General features: G+C 42.1%; 1 protein-coding gene across 10 annotated transcripts in view; it reads left to right on the top strand.

Annotated features, from left to right (window-relative positions):
• Lrrc49 (leucine rich repeat containing 49) overlaps positions 1-16,670 on the top strand; it is a 114,293-nt gene that overhangs the window by 13,010 nt on the left and 84,613 nt on the right. For 8 of the 10 annotated variants that reach the window (XM_050151924.1, XM_050151926.1, XM_050151932.1 and 5 more), the window contains 4 exons: positions 1,602-1,799; positions 2,128-2,230; positions 5,326-5,529; positions 10,887-10,953. In XM_050151924.1, coding sequence (XP_050007881.1) covers positions 1,602-1,799; positions 2,128-2,230; positions 5,326-5,529; positions 10,887-10,953 — 572 coding nt within the window. The remainder of the gene's footprint in view (positions 1-1,601; positions 1,800-2,127; positions 2,231-5,325; positions 5,530-10,886; positions 10,954-16,670) is intronic. The other 2 variants (XM_050151930.1, XM_050151931.1) reach the window with 1 other exon arrangement.

Genomic DNA, 16,670 nt, shown 5'->3' with positions numbered 1-16,670 from the left:
CTCACAGGATCTGTGTGTACATTGTAAGACTTTTTTCACTAACCGTTTTAGTCTTTTGCATCTATGGAAGGGTGTCTATCACATCAATGGTAAACTGAAAATACTGACATTTGCATGTAAGAGGAGCTGAAGTATGTAAGGATAGAATTCTTTCATTCATGAAGAGTAAGTGAAACTTATTCTTTGATTATTTGCCTCTACATTCCAAGTCATGGAAGGTTTTGATCTGTTAAATCTCAGATTGCCTTGAAGTTCTTATAGTAATTCAAAAACCTAATGAAATGTTAATTAGACAAAATGAGATTCTTTATTCCCTTGCATTTCCTTTCATCATGTTCCACTGACCTTGGCATCTAATCTTTATGTGTAGCTAATCCTTGAGCTGTTTTTGGCTTTGGACTCCACATCAGTGTGTTGGTTCCTGTGGCTTGGGGATCCTGCCAGCAAGTGTTCCTGATGTTTGATGTTTGTTGCTGAGCATGGTGTCAGTTCTAGGTGCTTACCTCTTGGGACAGCATGACTTGCTGTCTTGATGTTTCATGCTCTTCAGAACAGTGAGATGTGAGCTCTGATTATTTGATGGAAAGCATGAGATGGCCTGGCTTGTAGACTTGGGAAGGCTGGCTGATTTTGATACACTAACTTTCAGTTAAGAGGGGTGTGTGTGTGTGTGTGTGTGTGTGTGTGGCTTGATTTTAGGCTCTCATCAGTAGTGACCAGAAAGTCTATTAACTTCTAGATTAGGATTTTCTCTTTGGATAGTCTAAGCAGCAGAATTCTGAGGTAGCCTTGGCTTCTATCATCCTACCGATTGCTCCATCGGGTACTTCCTTGTCCCTTGATACTTTCAGTGATGGTCAATTTCCAGACACAAATATAGAAGATAGCCTCTGGTATTCAGAATTTTTAGAGTTTTTCCTCTTTGCTTCCAGACCACTCTGTAATCTTCTATTTCTTTAGAATATATCTTAGTGTTCACCTCTTCCTAATCTCACCTGTGATGTCTTTTATCATCCACTAACTAGACACACTACGTGCAAAGGGACTGGTCTCCTTTTTAGAGTAGTTATAAGCATTTTTAAAATTTAGGTATGGATGTTTGTCTGCATGTGTATTTGTACTACAAGCAAGGCCAGAAGAGGGAGTTGGATCCCCCAGAATTGAGATGGTTGTGAGCTGCCATGTGTGGTTACTGAGAATCAAACCTGGGTCCTCTGTAGTAGCAGCCAGTGCTCTTAACCATCGGGCTCCCTCTGCAGCTCTGCACGTTCTTTTATAGTCTGTCCTTTTGGACGTTGTTCTAGCTTATTCATTTCCTATGTGTTTTTCTCCAAGAAAAGCTTCTATCAGAAACACCCAGCCAACAGCCTTTAGACTTCGCCGGGTATCCTATCCTCTCTGGGTCCCAGCTACAGTACCCTCAGTTGTCGACACCCACTTGCTGTCTTTGCAGCATTCTCTAGCAATGGTAGCGGCCTATGCATAGGGAACAAACAAGGATGCGAGGTTTACATCCGCTATCCCACATTACTTTCTGTGTCTATCCTATAGCAAAGTCATGTGTTGTGTAGCTTTGTGATAAACTTTTTGATATTTTGAAGGAGATGGAAGAGTAATAAGTCCGTCGCCTCGTAATAAGTCATCATGCATCTCATCCACAACAAACGTGACAGAACTCTGTGGGCTGGACATGAGAACTGCCACAAGCTCCCTGTCAGCATTCGGAGACTCTTCCATTCAGACACCTTCAAAGCCCAGAATCCGGCAGGGCTGTCATAGTGCTGGCCCCAATGTATCTGGTAATGAGGGGCGATCCTGTAGCGTATCGTGTAGTTGGCATGTAGTTTCAGGAGTTAGAACGGTAAAGGGACCAAGACAGCGCCAGAGCACATTAGATTATTCAGCTGACTTGTAAAGCAAGGGAAAGCTACCTGCGCCCACAGAGCACAGAGCTAGGATTGAGAAGAAGACAACCCAGTGTAATATCAGCTCCTGGTACGGAAGCTGTGGAAATGGCTAGAAAAGCTGTCCCTGTAGGCTCCAAAGCTCCCTATATAAACAGTGGCTCTAGCTTCACAGCCGCCACAATTTGCCTTCATCAAGTGATTTGTGTATCGTTTCCAACAGGTGATCATATTAATCTGGTGAGCTCATCAATGCCATCATTTCCTATTCTCCAGCGTTCCTCTGAAGAGAAAATTCTTTACTCAGACAGGCTGACCCTGGAAAGGTGAGCATATCTTCCTTTCTCCCTTTCACAACATCTGCTTGCTTCTGGTCTTCCCTCTGATGTCATCTTCCCACTGTCTTTCCAGATGCAGTCCCTACCAACTACGCATGCTCATTCCTTTCTCTGCTTTATTTTCCTGCTTAGTGTTTACCGTTCTCTAGCATGTTAAATATTTACTTGTGTTTGTTGTCTGTGACCTACTAGAATGTAATCTCCATAAATGGTGATTTTTGTTCAGTTGTCTTCTTGGGCACCTAGAACAGAGAGCCTGGTACAATGTGTGCTCTTGAATGAATGCTGTAGAAAGAAGTGAATATGTATAAGGTTTGGTGCCCTTCTTTATAACCAGGAAGGGATTTGTAATGGGATGGTGGACGTAGAATCCCAGCAGACAGAACATCTGTGCTGTGCACAACTGGCTTTAGCATGACGCAGCTGCTGAATGAGTCAGCTCTTCTGCGAGTACCAGGGAAAGGCCCTGTTCTGAAGGCAGAGTTCTACTTGAGACCAACATCTCTCAAAGCGTCATGATTTTGAAGTTCCCACCCTAAATACTGCCTTATGTTTATACCATTTCCAGCAGCGTTTCATGTTTGAAAGATTGTGTAGGAACTTCCCCTTCAGTCTTTAAAAACACACTCAAGAACAGAAACCTAGTCTTGTGTTGCTTGGCATTAGCAGGGGCCCTGTTTTTAAGGCTGTGATTTAAGAAGTCTGGTGCTTCTATGGTAGCTCAGGGGTAGCTTGGACAGCTTTAAAGATGAGTTTTTGGCAGGCTGAGTGTCTAGAATGGAGAAACCAGCACTGATTAATAGACACTTGCTTATCAAGAAAGTCAGGACCAAGGAAATTGGCTCTGCTTTGAAGGCTGAAGGCTGGCCGTGAGACGGTAGCACCGCAATGATGCCATCGCTGTCATATGTGCAGACAACAGAGTTGGACCAGCAGCAGGGTACCACCATGGAAGCCTTGTTTGACAGCCAGTGGGTAATAGTAGTGTTTTCTGCGTTATTGTGTGTGTGGCTTCTTGGTCAGGGAACTGAATATTCAAGGGAAGACTCTAACCATAAGAAGTACTTGGCCTCACTGATTTAAAAGTAGGCTTAAAATATCAGGAGGACAGCATGTTCCAAGAAGCAAACAGATGTCAAATCATGGTCCTCCACAGACATCTGTGATAGGGCAGGAAGTGCCATAACCCAAGACTTTTACAGACACAGCAGAGCCCCCCTGGGGTGGGTAGGCTATTGCTTCCTCTCCTGCTCTGCTGGAGTGGCAGGTATTACTGGGGTAAGGGAAAGTGACTTTATTTCAAGGCTTAGCAGTTTGAAAAAGGAGGACAGGAGGTGATTTTCCTGTGTGGGTAGCAACTGATGCAAAGACAGGAGTTGAGGCTTTCACTATGAGAGACAGACTGAGCAGAGAGGACATGATTCAAGTTTTGCTAAGAGCAAAGCTACAAACTTCAGCTAGCATATCTGTAATCATTTAAGTTATAATTTATGTAACAGAAATGTCAGCTGTGAGAGTATGAAACACGAGATGAATTCTAAATGTGATCCACACAAAACTGGTGCACAGTGGTTTTTACTTTTCTTCTCTCTTAAATCAATTTTGGTCTCTTCTCTTTCCCCCATACCTCCCCACCCTGCTATCTGTCTCTCTTTCTGAGACAGGGACTCACTCTTTATCCACTGCTGGCCTAGTGCTCACTATGGAGATCAGGGTTGCCTCAAAATCAGATACCCACCCGCCTGTGCCTCTGCTTCCTTAGTGCTAGGATTGAAGGCGTGCGCCACTGTGCCTGGCTTTAAGGGTCTTTTCTTAAAGCAGGATATCTTTATGACCTTTAGTATTCCCTTTTTCCCCCTACTAACCTTTTTTTTTTCATTGCAACAAGAACTCTGATCTGTCCATATTCGGCCTGTGTTTATAGCATTCTGGCTGACTTTCTTCAAAACTCCCATTCATGAGGTGTCACTGAGGGATGTTTCTAACAAACCACACTAGCATTGCTAATGCACAGCCAGAGCTGTGTTTCCCTTGAAGAGCCTTTGACTCTCCATGCAGAATCTCCTAGGCCCTCCTCCTTCACCATGCTATGACATGGGGAGAATTCTTCAAGGGTCATAACTTTATTTACTCCACAAAGGAGATAGAAGAAGCTCACTGTTTTAAATACAACCAAATACACACAGAATTGCATTCCATCTGGTCTTGAAAACCGTGAGTATTCTGCAGAGTTAAAGCTGGTGTTGGATAATCGAATCCAGCATCCAGCCTCGTGAGGAGTTGCTCAGTAAGGGTTGCCTTACAATTAAGGGGCTTCGCATGGAATTTTCCAGCAGTGTCCCCTGTAGTAGATGGCAGGATTTCTTCTCATTCTCATGAACTTTTGTGAGTCAGTGATTTAAAATAAGCCTGTTAGTATGGTTCTTGCTCCCATGACTTAGTCACTTAGAGAAATTTTGACATCAGTGACTGATACCAAATGCATTTTTTTTTCTGGTTTTGTGACTTGGTTTGACCATTTAAACCTCTCCCAGAAAGACAATTATATTTGAAAGCTTTTGATATTAATGTCATGTGAAATTAATATTAGAGACTCGTTTTAAAATACAATGAGAGTTTAGACTTAACTTTAGTGATTACCCTTCTCAGTGTCCATTGTGTCGTGTCCCCCCCCCCCCCCCCGCCACACACACAATTCATGGTTAAATTTAGGTCTCTTTCCTGGGGTCAGGAAGTAGTCCAAATAACCTCTTTATTTTTTAAAAAATATTAATTTAATTGTATGCATGTGTGCTTGAGTGTGTGTCTGTGTGCCACATGCTTTCCTGAGCCCGTGAATGTCAAAGGAGAATGCTGGAATTCCTTGAACTGCAGTTTTGAGCTGAGTTGTGAGGTACTGGGAACTGAACCCAGGTCCTCTGTAAGAGCGGTAAATACTCTTAACTGCTGAGCCATCTCTCCAGCCCCAACTTATGTTTCCTTTCTCACAGCCTGGGTGCACAAACATACTACTTAATCGTATTTGATAGAGGAAGCAGGAAGAGGATGCTGACTCAGAATCTTACCTACATCTTTTTTTCTAGACAGAAGTTGACTGTGTGTCCTATCATCGATGGGGAAGAACACCTTCGTTTATTGAATTTTCAGCACAATTTTATAACTCGGATCCAGAATATTTCTAATCTACAGAGGTTAATATTCTTGGACTTGTATGATAACCAGATTGAAGAAATCAGTGGGCTGTCCACTCTGAGGTCTCTCCGTGTCCTTCTCTTAGGGAAAAACAGGTATTTGTGAAGCAGTTTCTCTCCATGTGTGGGTATGTGCATGTGTTGCGTGTGTTGGGAGGGTATGTGTATACAGGGTGTGTGTGAGTGTGCACTGTACACGAGTGTATGTGCATTAGAGCATGTGTGTGTAGGAACAGATGCGTATATGTTTACATGTCTGTGCAGGTGCTCACAGTGCATGTGGAGATGAGAGGAGGACCTTTGGTGTCCTGCTCTGTCACTGCCTTTTTCTCTTGAGGCAGGTCTCTCACTGAACCTAGAACTTGCCTTTTGGGTATGTGGGGCGGGGCACCAGACTGGCCAGGCAATGAGCCTCAGGATATTTCTACTGTTGCACCCAGCTTTTATGTGGATGTTTGGGATGCAAATTCAGTTCCTTGCTTGTATAGGCAGCACTCTTAGCTGCTAAGGTCCTGTGGAAGCAGTTTTTGCTTGTAGCCTAATAGAATCCATGGAATGTTCAGGTGTAAGTCACAGCAGACTAATGCTGTAGGTATTACTAGAGGAAAGCTGAGCAGAAGTCAGCAGTAGCACACTGGCTGAGCATGAGCATGCACAAGAGCCTGGGGTTGAGTTCTAGCCCTGGAAAAAATCTTTCCTGATTTGCTCTGTGATACCCAGTCTGACAATCATGGCGTTGCTTCAGCACCATGCCTTAGATAAAAGTGATTAGAAGAGTCCAGCTTTGACTTTATGATTTCTTAGGATATGTTTTAAGCATATGTGCTCACTTGAAGCTTGTACGTGTCTTGCCATTCTTATTGGTGTTTACCTGAGAGGGACATTTGCTATTTTGCGATTGTTAAATCAGTGGTAAATTCTTTTTCAGAGAGTAGTTCTCATATGTTTTATTTAAATATTTGTTTATGGTTTGAATTTTATGTATATGTGTGTGTGTTTTCCTGAGCGCATGTCTCTGTACTGCCTGTGTGCCTGGTGCCTATGAAGGCCAGAAGATGGCGTTAAATCCCTGGAGCTGGAAATGCAGGCCATTGTGAGTTGCCTGATAAGGGTGCTGAGAGCCAAACTCAGGTCCTCTGCAAAAGCAGCAAGTGCTCTTGGGGGGGGGGCGCCATCCTCCCAGCCCCCGATATGTTTTAGTGTCACATCTTGTTTGTGTACTGTCCCAGTTCCTTTGCTATAGCTCTGTCAGGCAGTAGCTACACAATTCCTGACTCATGGCCTTGAAATCACTTATGACTTTCATTCAGTTTTGCCAAATAACTTTGAATACCTTAGAAGAAGGATTATCAGAGTCTAAAAATTAGTAATACCTTTTGGTTTTTGGCCTTTTCAAAGCTCATGGTTGACATCCTGATAGCAAAGAACAGTTTGTAAGAGAAAATATATATATAACCTAATATATATATATCTGAAGACAGAGTGGTCTTCAGATAAGAAGACCCAAAGACACAGATTAAAAGTCACATGGTGTTTGTACGTTTGATGGCTAGTGGGCAGTCTTAGCGGAATGCGTGGGCAGAAGGAATGTCCATGTTGTCCATGGCTGTACTCTGGACGACTCTGCAAGGCCCTTAGTGCAGGCTTTCCTGTGGCTGTTTTATTCCCTTTACTTCTGTTTATAAAGGGCTTAGGATGTACTCTTGGGTGATGTAGGTCAGAGAGTCTTTTTATGACCTTAGGGGAAAATGGTGGGAGGAGGTTAGTGTGACCTTCCTGCCTCTCCAGAGTTCTTACTTTATTTCAGCCTAAATTATGTAATATTCAAAGTGCTGTGTTTGGAGATGTGTTCTCAAGGTCATGTCCCAGATTTTAGCATCATATTACCCCTTGATGTTTCTCTGAAAGTTTCTATTAGTGTAGTTTATTAGTTCAAATGTTGCATTAAGAATTCCACTAAAAAAATAAATTCCAGAGTTTGAGGAGCTGGAGAGATGGCTCAGTGGTTAAGAGTGCATGCTGGACTGCAGTTCATTTCCCAGCATCCATGTCAGACCTGTTCTCAAAAGCTTCTAACTCCAGCTCTAGGTGAACCAACACCCTCTTCTGGCCTCTGGGGGCAGTGCGCTTACTGGCCTTCCACACACATAAACATAGTTAAAAAGAATAAAAGAAAAAGTTTCACATAGTTTGAGAGAATTTGGTAAATTATAAGCCCATAGAATATTAAAGTATGAAGTGACCTCAGAAGTCAGTCCTTTCATTTTATGCATACAATATTCTTCCTGTGTGTATGCCTGCAGGCCAGAAGAGGGCACCAGACTCCACCACAGATGGCTGTGAGCCACCATGTGGTTGCTGGGAATTGAACTCAGGACCTTTGGAAGAGCAGGCAATGCTCTTAACCGCTGAGCCATCTCTCCAGCCCTAAAAACATTTATTTATTTATTATGCATACAAGTCCTTTCATTTTAGAGACATGAAAACGGAGTGGTCAAATGGATCGGCATAGTTGTGTAAAAACTACCACACTCCAGGAGTAGGTTTCCAGACAGCTCACTGAGCTAAGTGAGGAGGGAGCTGACTTTTGACTTTAAGGCTTTCTTTTCCAGGTGTTCTGTACCAGCCTCCACAGGCCTGGCTCCTTTCTGGTTCTGAGTTATAAGTGCCTAGCTCACATTTATTCTTTAGTGCAGTGGCCTAAATATATCTCCCTTTTCATCCTTAGATGCAGATATTTTCTAGAGATATCTGTGATCCCCATCTCTAATGTAAACAAGATTCAAAGGCTGGTTCTGGTTGCGTCCAGTTAAAATCATCTCTCTGTTCTTTCTGCCTGTTTCTACTTTTCGGTTTCTCAGGAGCAATTTGTTCATCTTGACCCAGAAGACAGCATTGTTTTGGCCTTCTTGAAGTACCTAAGGTTTCTTACTTTGAGGGATCTAACACCCTCTGCTTTGTGCTTATTTTGCTACAATAGAAACAATCTAATAAGACTCTTCCTCTTTCTTCTCCTTCTCCTCTGTCTTTTTGTTTGCTTGTTCTGCAAGCTATATTTGGATTTTCACCGGAGACACTGTTAAACAGTTTTTGAACTGCTAGTGCCCATGAATCAAAGGGAAAGATGTTACAAGAAAATGTGCTACACTCTCCAAGATCGGGTGTCTCTCAGGTATCTGTAACATATGCCTCTGATTCCTAACACATCTGCCCGTGCTCCTAGCCGGACATCTGACAAAAGTCCTACAGACTCTTAGATGCAGAGCTCTGCTGAGCGTGAAGGACCTGGCTGAGCATCTCCAGCTGTGTTGTGGATGACTTTCTGCCTCCCGTTAGTCAGAACATGTTTCTCCAACTTTGAAAATTAGAGCATGCAAGATTCTAGGCTCAGAAGGCCGGTGGGTGGAGCTTCTTCAGTGCCATTGCCTTTGTGTTGTTTAAGCCCTCAGGTCTCAGGTTCACTGTCATTTCCATGATTACCCAAAAACCTCCAGTCCCACTTTGCTGTAATAACTTCACGTGGCCTCCGTTGGGCCTCTGATCTGAGTGCTCTGGATGAGGACAATTTCTGTTATCCACAGAGAGTAAGTTTCAGAGTGTTAAACCCATAATTCTGTGCCTGGATAAATGGCTCTGTGGGTAGGATGCTTGCTGCACAAGCATGAGGACCTGAGTTCAGATTTCCAATTTAAAATGCCAGGCATGGTCATGTACATTTGTAACCCCAGTGATGGGGAATGGAGATAGGCTTGCTGGCCAGGCAGTGAACTCAGAATGGTGTGCTTCAAGTTTGGAGAAACATCCTGTCTCAAAAAGAAAAGCAAAAACAAAATATATAAATAAGTCAGAGATGTGATCAGAGCAAGATATCTCCACATCAGTCTCTGACCTTCACACACACGTGCATACACGAGTGAATGTATACACACAGTGCATATGCACACATACCACACACACACACCTCCTATTTCTTAATAAGTAGCTTAACTGTAGGCCATTGTTTGACTAACTCAATGTGGGAACCAACTGGAGGACCAAGCTAATTCAAAGGAGACTGACTAGGAGGAGCCGATCATTCATGTTATAGCACGCTCTTCAGCTGAATCTGATCCACATAAGAGTTGGAACCACGTTTTAGGGACTGTCAGTTTGGGAATATGAAAGAATGGGATCAGCGACTTCTCTAATAGCCATGAGATCAAATTGTTGTTAAAAAAGCACAGCTCTTTCCTAAGCTGTATGGTTCTGCTTCTGTAACTCCCTCCAAGTGTTCTAGGCTTATCAGGAGCAAAACAGAAAACCCAAAAACAAAAACAAGGGGGGAAAAAGGGAAAAAATCATCAAAGCTTTTTCTGTTCCATTTACTTCACTATTCATTTATATTTCTATTAACCAAATATTTAGATGTTAGCTAGCATGGTATGAAGTACCTGGCCTTAGATAAAGGCCTTTGAGTCCACAAGGATGCTCTAGTTTGGGTGAAATGAAGTACGAGTGCTTTTCTCAGTAGTGTGTTTTCCAGGCAAAGAACAGATTCTGAAGTTTTAGGAGAGATAAGTAAGGAGGTTGTGGGAAGTGTAGTCTCTCTGAATGGAGAAAAGAGCTACAGCCATGCAGCAGTGCTATCTGGTGGGAGGCGAGACCATTTTTATCAGTAAGTTGGATTGAATTGGGTTGTGATGGAGTCGTTGTTGCTTTGGCAATAATGTCAGATGGCTGAGGCCTGAAAGCAATAACTGTTGATGAGGTTTAAGTGTGTACTGTGCTAGCATGATGATTGGCTTCTGGAAGCATCGACGAAGGTGGACACTGTTCTTCGACCCAATAAATAATGAGAGCAGGAACAAGTAATGATAGATGCATTGGTAAGGATGACATCTTTCCTTTATTTCCTGGCCTCTACTGAGTAGTTATGGTGCGAATCTGTGGGGTCCATAGGAACAATGAAAATAAGCCTTTCATGCTCAGAGAGTGTCCTGTGAGTAGCAAGGCAGAGAAGAACACGGGTAGGCCTAACCACCAGGGAGTTACTTAAATTTAGCAATGCAATTGCAAAAAAAAAAAAAAAAGCGCTTTTTTTTTTTAATTTTAAAATATCATTTTACTGTGTTGCCTGGGCTGGCTCCGAATGGATGAACTTCTGGACTCGAGTGATCCTTTTGCTTTGGGACTATCGGCATGTGCTACTGTACCTGGCACTGCCTCCCCCCCTCCCCCCCCAGTCCCATAACATGTGCTTCTAAGGTTAGAAGTAGAATTGCTTTTCTCTAAAATAAGACATTTATGCGCCTTTCCCCTAGTAGCAGTAACAGTACTGCTCTGTGTGTATTCACTGGGAGATCAAGAATTTAAATATTAAAATGAGTATACCATTCTGCTTCAGCAGGCTTTGAGTTACTCATAGATAAGATGTGACTACATTTCTATTCAATTCTACTTATTCTAATTTTCAGAATCAAGAAAATCTCAAATCTGGAGAATTTAAAAAATTTAGATGTCTTGGACCTTCATGGAAATCAGGTATTGTACAGCTCTTTCTCACCCCTCCATCTCTCCCCCCTCCCTTCTTCCATCCCTCCCTCCTTACTTCCCTGTCTGTGTCCCTCACTCTTTGAAAGGCTCCAGCACATTTTGTGTTATAAATGTTTTAAGAATCACACTAACATTGAATTATAAGAGTCGTTTTACAGATTCTGAGGTTTTCAGCTTTCTGGTGCAGAATTTCCTAGCTTCTTAGAAGTAAATCACAGATGAGACCTTGGGATCTAATTATGATAGGCTTTATTCAGGCAAATTCTCAAGAACCATAATCTTCTGGACTTCTTTCTGCTTCAGTGTTTCTCCCTCATCCTGCCCCTTGCTTGCTCGCCAGAGGTTAGCGGTGTACTGGATTTTGTGACCATCATGCCCTTATGGTTTTGAAGTTGGTTTTAAGGAATTGATATTTTATCTTAGTCAAGGTTCTCTATAGGAAGAGAACTGATAGAATGTATATGTGCTGGTTAGTTTTATGTCAGCTTGGCACAAGCTAGAGTTATCTGAAAGGAGAGAACCTCAACTGAGAAATTGCCTCCGTAAGATCCAGCTGTAGGGCATTTTTCTTAGTTAGTGATTGATGTGGGAGGGCCCAGCCCATTTTGGGAGGTGCTATCTGTGGGGTGGTGATCCTGGGTTCTATAAGAAAATAGGCTGAGCAAGCCACGAAGAGCAAGCCAGTAAGCAGTACACCCTGTGGCCTCTATATCAGCCGCTGCCTCCAGATTCCTGCCCTGTTTGTGTTTCTGCCCTAGCTTCCTTCAATGATGGACTACAGTGTAGAAGTGTAAGCTGAATAAACCCCTTTCCTCCCCAAGGTTACTTTGGTCATGGTGTTTCATCACAGGACTAGAAATGTTGACTATGACTGTGTGTGTGAGCGTGTGTGAGCGTGTGTGTGCATGTGTGTGTTTTATTAAAATGTCTCATACAGTTTGGGTCACATAGTCCAACAATTGCTGTCTCCCACTGGAGAGAACAAAAATCCGCTAGTTGTTCAGTCCGCAAGCCTGGATGTTTCAGCAGTCCCAATGTGGTGCACAGGCCTGGAGTATTCTGGGAGAGCTGCTGGTCTTCAGTGTCCAGGGGAAGCCCAGAGAAGTTGGCTCTAACACCTGTGAAAGGACCACAACAGTGGACCTTGCCAGCAAGAGGGAGGGCAGGCAAGCAAAAAGCAGTTTCTGTATCCATGTATTCTTGTATCTGGGCTGTCATCAGAAGGTGCCACCCACATTTAGATGTGGATCTTCCTAGTTCAGGTAATCTGATGAAGAAACCCCTATGGAGTGCTTGTCAGCCTGCGTTTCAGTTCATTCCACATTCAGCCAGCCTGGCCACCAGACCAGCCATCAGTCATACTATTTTTAAAACTATCACTACAAATGAAGCATTTTGTGATGCTAATACTTTTAATGAGATTATCTTGATATTGAAATAATAAATACTTGAGGTTTTTCAAGTTACAATATGCTTTTGAGAGTTCACAGGCACCTGTGACAAACACCATGTCACTTGCTCGTGTGCAAGCGTCATCTGCTGGCCACTGTTCAGGACCTTACTGCATTCCTAAGTTTCACCATGCTATGACAGTCTAATATTAAGATTGCACATTTGTACCAAATAGTTATTTCCTTAAGTTCTGTAGCCACAGGAGGGAGTTTGAAATAAGAATCTAAGTCTCCCTTTAAAATGTTAAACTTCAACAAGCAAAACTTTTGTGTATTTCAGAGCAAAGGGGTACAGTCTTTGTGATGTTAGGTCACAAAAAAATATATCCAGAGGTGAACCATTCTATACAAACATCAGAGTATCATCAGGGCCTGTGAGACAGCTAACGGAGAAAGGCATGCACTCCCAGACCTGCCAACCCGAGCTCTACTCCCGAAACCCATATGGCAGGAGGAGAGAGCAAATTCCCACAGTTGTTCTTGACCTCCACACTCATGCCTCCCCCCCAAATAAATGAGTAAATGTAATAAAAATAAATAAAGCTTAGGCACCAGTTAAGGGAGAGTGTTTGATCTTTAGAATCCACTCTCATTAGCGATGGGGGAAACCTCTGGAGTAAGCACTCCAACACCTGTGAGACAGAAGGGAGGCGATGTCACCTGTGCACTCCAACACCTGTGACAGAAGGGAGGAGAAGTCACCCGTGCACTCCAACACCTGTAACAGAAGGGAGGTGATGTCACCAGTGCACTCCAACACCTGTGAGACAGAAGGGAGGCGATGTCACCTGTGCACTCCAACACCTGTGACAGAAGGGAGGAGAAGTCACCCGTGCACTCCAACACCTGTGAGACAGAAGGGAGGCTATGTCACCCGGGTACTCTAACAGCTGTGAGACTGAAGGGAGGTGGATGTCACCTGTGAACTCCAACACCTCTGAGATGGAAGGGAGGAGAGGTCACTGGTGGACCAATACCAAGACAGCTCCTGCAAGCCTTCAATGCTGGATCTAATTTGTATTCCCATTTTATACTCTCAAACCACAAGGTGGGTAAGCAAGCAATCAAGATTTTATGGAAGCTTACATGGCGGTCAGCAAGAAGCCTATGTGGCAGTCATCAGGTCGTTAAGGGCAACAAATCATTATTTCAGTTATGTCTCCAGGTCATTCTGTCCCATGTTGCAAGTGAAGCCATGTCTAGCAAATTGGCAGTGCTGTAAGTGAATCACTAAATCAATCAATATCTAATAATTGGTCTTTTCTACCTCATTCTACTCCATTAGAAATTAAGACTGCCTAGTGGACATCATGTTCAGTACCGTTGTCTTATGAATATGAAAGTGTTTTGAGGAGTGACGGTTCTGGTCAGGAAATGGATCGGAGGGTGGAAAGAGATGGAGAGGAGCTGTCTTAGCCTGCTTCCTACTGCTGTGGTAAACACTGTGACCAAAATCACCCCGGGGAGGAAAGGGTTATTTCAGCCTAGAGTCTACAGTCTGAATTTAAATCAGACAGGAACTTGGAGGTGGTAACTGAAGCAGAGGCAATGGAGGGGTGCTGCTTACTTTCTCTTCTTTACTTGTTCAGCCTGCTTTCCTGTAGCAACCAGGACCAGCTGCCCAAGGGTGGCACTACACGCAGTAGGCTGCACCCTCCAACATAAGTCAATTAAGAAAACATCCCAAAGACTTCCCTACAGGCCAGCTGGGAGGTGGCACTTCCTCAGTTGATGTTTCCCCTTTCTGGATAACTCTAGCTTATATTAAATGATAAAGGACTGACTGGCACAGGGAGAGACTGTTCTCTGGTGAGAGGACAGATGGGACACAAGTCAGAATAATCTCACAATGGTAGGTATGTGGTAAGGTAACAGATAGAACAAATATTTAAAAAGTGGGAACATCAAGACTTAGCCTTCTCCATGAGAGCAGGGGTGAATACAGAGGAGTCTGGGAGATTGGCTCTGGTTTCCAGTCCAGACTTTGAGCTGGCTTACCAGATTTTGTTTTCCTAGGAATGGTTCAAAAAGATACAAATGGGCTCCTAGAAGATTCTACTCTTTCAATACTTTCAGTACAGGGAGAGCATACCCTTCCTGTTCTTGGCAGACACTGCCCTTTCCTTACACAGAGGTGGGAAATTTGTGTTTATTCAGGCACTAGAACTTACATACAGCTCTCCTGATGTATTCAGAAGTCCTGGATTCTAGTCAGTGTGGCTCACAGTTAGGCCTTTCTTTTCAACATTCCTGCCATTTTGTCTATGTATGGTAGATCAACCAAAGCCTCTGTGTGTGCTCTTTGCACAGCCTTTGCCCAGAGCTTCTGTCATTTTCTCTGTGCTTGTAACTTTGTCCATAGCTGAGAAAATTGTAGGCGGAGACTGCTTGTTCATTTCCCAGCCTCCCAGACCCGAAATAATCACACAGAAACTGTATTAATTACAACACTGCTTGACCAATAGCCTGGGCATCTTTTTAGTTCTTATATCTTAAACTGACACATTTTTATTATTTTGTGTTTTACCACAAGGCTCGTGGTTTACTGGTACCAGCACATGGGTGTCTTTTTCCTCGGGAGGCTACATGGCATCTCCCTGACTTTGCCTTTTTTTTTCTTTATCTGCTTGGAACTTTCACCTTATTCAATTCTGCCCTTCTATAGGCCCTTATAGCTTTATTCATTAACCAATGGTATTCACAGCACACAGAGGGGAATCACACATTACTTCCTCCTTTCTATCTAAATAAAAAGGAAGGTTTTAACTTTAACATACAAGATAACATATAGCAAAGCAGTTATCAAGCAAAAATTATAGTTACAACATTTAGTCTATTTACATTTAGCAAATTAAGGAAAATACTTTATCTTTGTGAGTCTACATTTTTATATTTATTTTTTTATAATTATAACTCCATTAAAGACTCCAGAAGGATATAATATTACCTAAATAAACAGGAAGTACATTGTAAGCAACTTTCAAAACTCTAGAATTGACAGAGACATCTTGTTGCTTGGATAGTCACCCAAAGTTCTTCTGTAATGTTGGGTCATCCATCTTTAGCCTACAGGCCCATAGTATTTAGCAGACATTTCTACAAAGCAGGAAATTTTAAAGACAGTTCCGCCTATATGGCAGGTTGTCAGTCACTTTCTTTTGTGTTCTGCAGCATGTCTGGCAGACTCTTTCATGAAGCAGGAACCCTGAAGGACCATCTCACCATTAGGCAAATTTAGCAGTCATTTTTCTGTGAGTCCAATTCATACAGCATAACATCAAGCAGTTCAGGCAAAGGCAGTCTCTTGCCCAAATGGCTAGCAAACGTCATAAAGAGCCTCTTTGATGCCCATCTTCCTCTTGAAATAATTGGTGCTGCCAGGAGCAGATGTGTCTCATTGTCATGAAAAGTCCTAAATTTTTAAAATTTTAAATGCCATATTCTGTTTGTCTTTGAAAGGTTTGAAGAATACCTATCTAATTGAAATATATATATATATATATATATATATAGAAACCCTAACTAAAATGACTACAAGATTGACTATTATAGATGATTATCTATTAACCTATATTTTTAACTATACATTAAATTTTTAAATGAGCTGCACAAACACAATACCTTAAATAAGAGCAGAGATGTGTATAACAAAATTGACCTCAAATTTGTATCAATAGACTAAGATCCATACCAATGAAATATATTCATCTCTATATCATATCCCCTTTAAAAGTAAACCAACCTTACTAAACAAAATTTGGGCATAGTTTTTTTTTTAAAAAACCTGTTTTTCATTGGGCAGAGTATTTGGTGGTTTATGGAGACCTTTTGGGGGATCTTGATCCATTAAACCAAATTAGTCTGGAAGGAATCCACAGATTCTCATCCTCTGTGGAAGCAAAAGAAGAACCTCTTTTTTTCCAAAGCAACATATCTTTAGGCCCAAGTTTTGAAGTCAAGATACCTTTAAAATATATATGTTGGTTTAGCTTAGCAACTATTACAATGAAATGTCTCTCTGTATTTAGCTCATTTACAGTAAAAAAAATTAAAGAAAACACAATGATATACATAATCCAGTCTCTGTGTATTTTTATATTTACATGGCTTATTCTTTAACTCTATTACTTTTTATAAGTTTAATATTTATTTTAATATTTTTACTTTTTAAAATTTATGACTGTCTATAGTCTTTTATATCATAATTGTCTATACTCTTTTTTTCTCTCTCTCAAGCCTATGTACATTTTTCAA

The sequence above is a fragment of the Alexandromys fortis genome, unplaced genomic scaffold (assembly GCF_014885135.2).
Source record: "Alexandromys fortis isolate MF-2015 unplaced genomic scaffold, M_Fortis_MF-2015_v1.1 scaffold_70, whole genome shotgun sequence".
Lineage (NCBI taxonomy): Eukaryota > Metazoa > Chordata > Mammalia > Rodentia > Cricetidae > Alexandromys > Alexandromys fortis.
This window is presented reverse-complemented; position numbering and strand designations above follow the sequence as displayed.